General features: G+C 50.8%; 1 protein-coding gene across 1 annotated transcript; it reads right to left on the bottom strand.

The window, feature by feature from the left end:
• Positions 1–4240: 4240 nt before the first annotated feature.
• LOC118607724 (Y-box-binding protein 3-like) lies at positions 4241–5284 on the bottom strand. The gene has a single exon (XM_036226537.1). The coding sequence runs from the start codon at positions 5282–5284 to the stop codon at positions 4241–4243; it is 1044 nt and encodes a 347-aa protein (XP_036082430.1).
• Positions 5285–7433: the final 2149 nt, after the last annotated feature.

Here is a 7433-nt window from a genome sequence, read left to right as displayed (position 1 = left end):
TAATAACCTCTAGGTCCATCCATGTCATTGCAAATTAACCAGTGTTTTGAACTCTGTATTCGGTAGATTACTTGCCTCCTTTTCGTTTAGTCCTTTTTTTCCCTGAAGTATTCTCTCATCCTTTTATTTGGGACATGTCTCTTTATCTCCTCATTTTGGCTTCCTCTCTGTGTTTGTTTCTATGTATTAGGTAGCTCTGCTAGGTCTCCCAATCTTGGCAGAGTGGCCTTATGTGGTAGGTGTCCTGCGTGGCTCGGTCTCCCTGACCACCTGAGCCGGGTGCTCCAGGAGTGTCTCTCATGTGGGTCGTGTGTGCCCTCCTATTGTAGTTGAGCCTTGATTGCTATTGACATGTCAGTGGGTGTGATTGACCCTCAGGCTGTCTGGCTGTGAGGATGGCCATGACCACAGCATATAAGCTGCTGCACAGGGGCTGACCCATGAAGCCGAATTCACTCGAGTGGACTCTGGTGCCTGCCAATACCACCCTTTAGGTCTGCCGCTAGTGGAGCTAATTGTGTGGCCTACTGCCGACCGCCAGGTATGTGGTTTGGGGGGCCTCTTGGGAGGGGCTCCCATGCAGGCAGAGGTCATCCATTGCCTGTGACCACCCCAGGGCTACCTGGTAGGCACTACAAAGTGATCTATGGCTAATTGCTGCCTATGCTGGACGTGGAGGCATGCGGGAGGAGCCACGGTGAGACCCGAGGCTGGCCGCCACCAGTGCTGGGCCTAGGACAGCTAAGCATATAGCCCAGGGCACCCAAAGGCCTGCTGCCACATGCCTCCTGCCCGTAAGGCTCTGCTGCTCAAAGATCCTTGGGCAGTACATGTGTTGGGTGAGACAGGGTCCCAGGGAGTCACCAGGGTGAGGTGAGTGGTGTTCACCAGGTTAATGCAGTTTCAGATTTGGCACCGGTGCTGAGCCTAGGGCCACTCAGCAAAAGGCACAAGACACAGAGTGTTCAGCTGCTGCCTGCCTGGGGCCCACAGACCCTCAAGAGCTGTCCGAGAAAGACTGTAGTGTGGTCCAACGCCAGCTACCTGCTGCCAAAAGAGCCTCAGGACGAATGCAAGTTGGGTGGGTCAAGGTCTCAGAGAGTCACCAGGGTGGAGCAAGTGGAGTTCAGCAGGCCAGTGCGGATTCCAATTTGGTCGTGTAGGGGGACGGCTCAGCACAGGAACAGTGGCTGCTGTCTCTCCAGCCCTCACCTTGAAGTAACACGGCCCTCATGCAGGTCTCTCCCTGTATGTTTCTGGCACCTCTCAAGCTGCCATCTATCCACTGGAGCCCGGGGCGAGTGCCTGGCAGTGAGATATACTGTGCCAGGGCCTTTAAGAGGATGCTTGGGTTTCCAGCAGCCTTCTGCCTCACCAGGGCTGATGGAATTCCTGCTGATTTTCTTGCCAGATGGTGTGGGGGCTCCTCTTCCCAGAACTGGTGATCTGGCCTGGGGAGCCTGATGAGGGAATAAGACCCTCCCCTCCTCAGGGAGGACTTCGGTAGCAGAGATATCCCTCCCGATTCTCAGTTGCCACACCTGGGTGTGAGGCCAGCACATCTCACATCTCTGCCCCTCTTACCAGTTTCGACGTGGCTTCTTCTTCATATCCTTAGCAATAGGACTTCTGGTCAGCTAGTCCCCAGATGGTTCTTTTGGTCGATCGTTCTATAATGTAGTTGCAATTTTAACGTGGTCATGGGAGGAGGTAAATACAGAGTCCGTCTACTCCACCACTTTGACTGGAACTCCAAGATATAATTTTAAATTCAAGTACTTAAGTAGTGTTTCCTTTAACCCAGAGCCAACCCTGCCATCATCTGGGTCACCTGTGTTTCCTCTTTCAGCAGAGCACTCACTCCATTGTGTAGTCATTGCCAGTTTTGTCTCACTCTCCGCAAGACTGTGGACCCCTTGAGAGAAAAGACCATCATCTTCGCCATGATACAACTCCTAGTTCCTGACGGACTGTCTGGCACAAGTGAGTCCTCAAATATGTTTGAGAGAATGAGTGATCGCTACCCTTTCTGCTCCAATCGATTGAGGATATTGGGCCACACCGAACGACTGAAGAGTCACTCTTCAAATCTCTTATGCTAGTCTATACTGTGGTTTAATATGCCTCAACATCAAAACAAAAAAATAGTACTTTGATTTTGCCGTTGTTAATCCAGTTTCCTTAATTCGCAAAATGAGGTTTAAAGACCCCCATTTGCTTCACAGTTGCTAATTGCCCACTTCTCCCCCAAATCCAACCCCTGCCGCCTATCCACCGACCCTACTATATGTTCAGTGAAAACCAGGACAGGAAGGTTGGAGCTTCTCTGTTTGATGGGGCAGGGCCAGAAGTTAGCAGAACCGCACTTGCTCAGCCTTCCAGGAATCCTCCACAGGCCCCCTGGATGGACTCAACCAGGAAGACAGATGGAATCTATGGACCCAATGTTTCTCTTCAGATCCAGAGGCATGCAGAACAATTAGATCTACTTCCATGCCAATTTTTATGGGGTTTTTCCCCTTTTTCTTCCTTTTCCCCACCTTTATCGAGATATAGTCGACATATAATGTTGTGTAAATTTTAGATGCATGATGTAGTGGTTTGATGCATGTATTTATTGGGAAATGTTTACCAAGACAGTGATAATTATCACATCCTACACCTCACAAAATTACCATTGGGGGGTGGGTGGGAAGGTGGATAAACATGTTTAATATTTTAGTTTCTGGAAACCAAAGGAATCGCTCAAACCTTATGGTGAAAATAGTTTACCTGTATGCAAAAAAAGAAAAAAAAAACTATTCTCTGGGAGAAATACATATCTGTTCATTTTAAAATTATCATGACAAGTGCATTTAAAACACTTTTAAAACTATTTTTATATATATCTTTTTCAATTATAGGTGACATACAATATTCAGTCTGGAGGTAGCCTCTTCTGCGTGTCTCCAGTCGTAGGACTTCTGTTCAGCTAGACTTCAGGCGGCTCTCAATGATGGCTATTCTGTAGTTTAGTTGCAATTTTGATGTGGTTGTGAGAGGAGTCAATCGCAGCATTTACCTACTCCGCCACCTTGAACAGGAGCCTCACATCATTACCATTTTATTTATTGTCAGGCTGAGAACATTAAAGCTGGACTCTCATAGCAACTTTCAAGTATACAAAACAGTGTTAGCTACAGTCACCATGCTTGTGCATTAGGTCCCTGGAACTGATTCATCTTATAACTGAAAGTTTGTATCTTTTGAACCACATCGCCACATTTCCTCCACCCCCTAGCCACTCACATCCATTTTCTTATAAATACTTAAATGGTATTAGACCGAATCTATTGAAAGAAAAAAGAAATACAGAGGAGGCAAATTCTGTTACGAGACAGACAAACTTTCTTGGGCTCGTCGTTGTGTTTTGCTCAGGGTGTGTGTGTGTGTGTGTGTGTGTGTGTGTGACCTCATCGAGTACCTAAGCAGTAAGCGTGGGTAGACGGGCCCTCCCTCCAGACTTTTTGCTCAAATGGCACCACCCGGGAAGAGGATGAAAAGAAAAATGAGGGGAACACTTCTTTCCCCTCGTGTCTTCTAACCCTTTAGAATATTCTGAGAAGTTCAATCCACAAGCCCAGAATTAGTCTTAAATTTGCGACTTGTGAAAAGAAGAACAGGTGTGATGTTTGCTAAACCCGGTTCTGGGCGGGTGGGGGGGGGGAAGGAGTGCATCGGCTGTCTCAGTACAATTATGTGCTGGCGGGCTTTAAAAAAAATCAGACAACAGTGATACCAGAAGAAATCATCACGAAATGATTTAATGAGAAAATGACCACTCAGGTGAGTAACGCCACACAGCAATGTAAGATCATCTTCATTTTTGCATTAAAAATAAAAAATATGTTTAAAGTACTTCAACTAATTCAGCTGGGGATGCAGAATAGCTGTGGTTCTGGTCAGATGTTTAAAAAGAATAGATTCAGAGGCATGTGCACGTGTCTGGATGTGCTACCGAAGCAGATGGTAATAGGGAGTATAGAAATATATAGATGTTGTATATATAGAACATATATATATTTAGAAATATATAGATTACCCCCAAACCTCGGGGCAGGGGTTATGTACTGTTCTCAAGGCACAAATCCAACAGTCAATAATGGATGTTCCGATTGCGTAGCGCCAAGGGGTAACATCTCCTCAAGGGGACATCACCTGTAGCCCAGGTCAGGGAGTCCCTGGGCAGGGAGTCAGGCTGTTACTCGGCCTGAGCCGTGGCGGGGGCATCCACGACTGCGGGGCTGCTCTTCTTGGCAACACGAGCGGGTGCTTCGGCGGAACCCTTGCAGATCTTGCCCTCTGCTCCTTCGGGGTTGGGGCGGTGGGATCCGTAGCGTGGCGGGGGCCTCTGCTGCAGGCCTCCAGCCACGCGCCCGCTCTCCTTGTCCTTCTCTGCCAGCTCCTCGGAGATGCCGGATGAGGGTTTGGGACCAGGAGCGAGGCCTCGGTACCTAGGGAGACTCAGCAGGTAGCTGAGGCCGGGCCTCCGCGCCGGCGGTGCGCCCTGGGGCCTTGCGGCAGGGGCGGGCCCAGGCAGGTGGGCGGCCTGCAGGCCGCGGTCGGGAGCGAGGATCGAGGGGAGGCCGGGCACGGCCTGGGCCCTGCGGGAGGGCGAGCAGCGCCGCCGTTGGTCTGGGGAGAGGCTGGGCAGGCGGCGCCTCGGACCCCGGGTCACGGTGAAGCCGTCGCCGCCGCCCTCGCCTTCATCGACGTCGTCCTCGGCGCCCAGGTGACGGCGAGGCTGAGGCGTGCGGCGGCAGATGTAGAAGCCGCGGCGGACGCCGGAGCGGTTGGCGGCGAAGCGGCTGCCCTCCACTGGGGCGCCCGCTGGCCCGGTCACGTTAGCGGCCTCGGTGCCCCGCTCGCCCAGCACCACGTCGAACTCCACCGTCTCGCCGTCGCCCACGCTGCGTTGGTACTTGTGAGGGTTGTTCCGGGCGATGGCCGTGTGGTGCACGAACACGTCTTCCTCCCTATCGTGTCTGCGGATGAAACCGTACCCTTTCTTCACATTAAACCACTTCACGGAGCCACGCACCCCCTTGGCGATGACCTTCTTGGGCGCCTTTCTCCTGGCGCCAGCCGACGCGGTGGCCTCGGAGATGGCGTCCCCACTGAGGTTGCTGACCACCAGGGCCCGGGAAGAATCTCCGCCTCCCAAGGACAAGAGACTCCTCCGCGCATCTTGAGGGGAAACTGAGGCAGCCCCCTTCCTGCGGATGACCTCTCCTGCCTCACTCATGAGGCCTTCCTTTCTCTTCTTTCTCGAAGAAATATGCGGGAGCTCTGTCCCGGGTGGGGGGGGGGAGGCGGAGGGTTGAGGGAGGGGATAGGCCTGCAGGTGGGAGCCTAGCTTTGGGGGGGAGGAGGGTCAAGGCCAAGGACTCTCTGGCTTTGCCCTCAGACTCTTGGGAGAGGGTTGTGGCGTCTCCTGGGCAACAGGGCTGCCGTGGTGGCCTGTCAATGGGGCTCTAAGGGGGCGGGGCAGGTGGGCTCTGCCACGTGCACCTGGCACCACGTCACAGCATCTCTTGGTCCCCCATTGGAGAAGGGGCACACATTAAGCTCTAGGGAGTGGTCCTCTTGAAGACCCTGTTGCTCGCTTGAGTGGATGTGAAAGAGGACCCACCTTCCATCCCTCTCCCTTGGTTGGGGAGATTCACAACCTCCTAAGGGCACTCTCTCACAAAACCCTGGTCCTCTCCCAACCCCTGTGTGCCCTCTATAAGAGTGAGGCATTTTGTGTACCTTGGGACAAAATAACAACCGCGGGAAATTAAGACCCAATCAAAGAAGCCCGCTGTGTTTTATTTTCGTTCGTTTCTTTCTTTTGTTTTCCTGCAGAGGGACAGAGGAAACCTGCCAGGTCTAGAATGCTAGTACTGAGAGGACACTAAACTAGCGCAGGTTTATCTAGACTCGTGTCAGGCTTGTAAAGTAGTGAGGTTGAGTGAGAACACTTTGCAACTACATACAATGTTCTGAAAACCCTGTTGAACTCTGCGTTCTTGCCTACATAAAGCAAATGATCAGGAAGAATGAAACAGAGCTCAGGCAACTCGCCCTTGTGTTTAACTGTAGATCCATGTTTTTGTTTGCTTTAATTTTTCATGTAGATCCGACCCTGTGATCTTCATCCCAAATTGGGTTCCAATTTAATTATATACCAACCATGAGCATGCAGCCCTACTTCGCTGCTGATTCCGTACTAAGGTACGGCTAAGTTCTCTGAAGTATAGTCTTCCCCAAGTGATGATAGAGCATGCTAAAGTAGTCGATTGTAACTGGCCAGAAAATTGGTTTTAATAGCCGAATAACGAAAACAAGCTAAGTTGGCCTACCATTTTAGAGTTTTCAGAAACCTTTCACGTGTTATGCATTTGATCCTTGCAACAACCCACTCTATAAGGAAGTGGGACAGATGCTGTTTTCACTTCAGTTTGACAGATGAGGAGTCCTGGGCCCAGAGATAGGAAGTTGCTTCCTTACGTTCACACATTTAGTATGGGGTCAACCCTTAAATCTTATCTCAGATAAATTTCGCTCCAGGTCCAAGTTTCTTTGCACCACACCTGACTGTCCTTTATATAGAGTTCTGTCATCTGTTTCATCTGATGTCAGAGTCCAGCGACCTCTTTCAGAGAGATCATGGTCTCATGCAGCCCAGCAGAGAACCTGAGGAACACCTCCCTATGGCCGATTTGTCTCTCTCGTGTCTAGGCCCCTAGGCCTGACACTCTCCAGGGGCAAAACTTGCCTTCGTATCAATTAATCGGCAACCCCAATCCCCCACACCCACTAACCTTCTGCCTGCAACCAACCAGAAAGCAAACCCTACTTGCTGTAGACTCGAGAGCCGTTTCTTCGCCACACTGCTGTAACACAAAATGGAAAAAAGGGCCTTGATTTGTATTTTACGCTTTAAAGAAACACTTCTCTGGGCATCATCTCTTACTGTTTTTACAACAAGTGTGGGAGAGCAGCAGGCTACGGTCAGTATCCCCACATGACAGCGAGTAAGGGCAGGAAGCAGCTAAGTGACCTGACCAAGGCCACCCAAGTAGTAAGTGCAGAGCCAGGATAATATCTCTGGGCATTCAGGCACTCTGATTCCTGGTCCACTGTGCCCTCCATGGCCCCATGGGGCCACTTCTATGATGCCAGCAACAGTTCTTTCTTTCATGTCCCGATTACTCTCCTTGATGCCTCCTGCATTTGCCATGCCCATGCCCATCTCTGTGCCTGTGCTCACCTTTTCCTCATTCTCCCAGGAATATTTTTCTCCTCTCCTCTGCATAAATCTTACACACTCTTCTAGTCCCCCTTTCGAGATGCGCCAGTTCACCTCGATCTCTGCCTTCTCAGAAACCAGTCGTACTTACAGCCTGACC

The sequence above is a fragment of the Rousettus aegyptiacus genome, unplaced genomic scaffold, assembly GCF_014176215.1.
Source record: "Rousettus aegyptiacus isolate mRouAeg1 unplaced genomic scaffold, mRouAeg1.p scaffold_m13_p_9, whole genome shotgun sequence".
NCBI lineage: Eukaryota > Metazoa > Chordata > Mammalia > Chiroptera > Pteropodidae > Rousettus > Rousettus aegyptiacus.
Note: the sequence above shows the minus strand (reverse complement) of the source record. Positions and strands in the feature narration are given on the sequence as shown.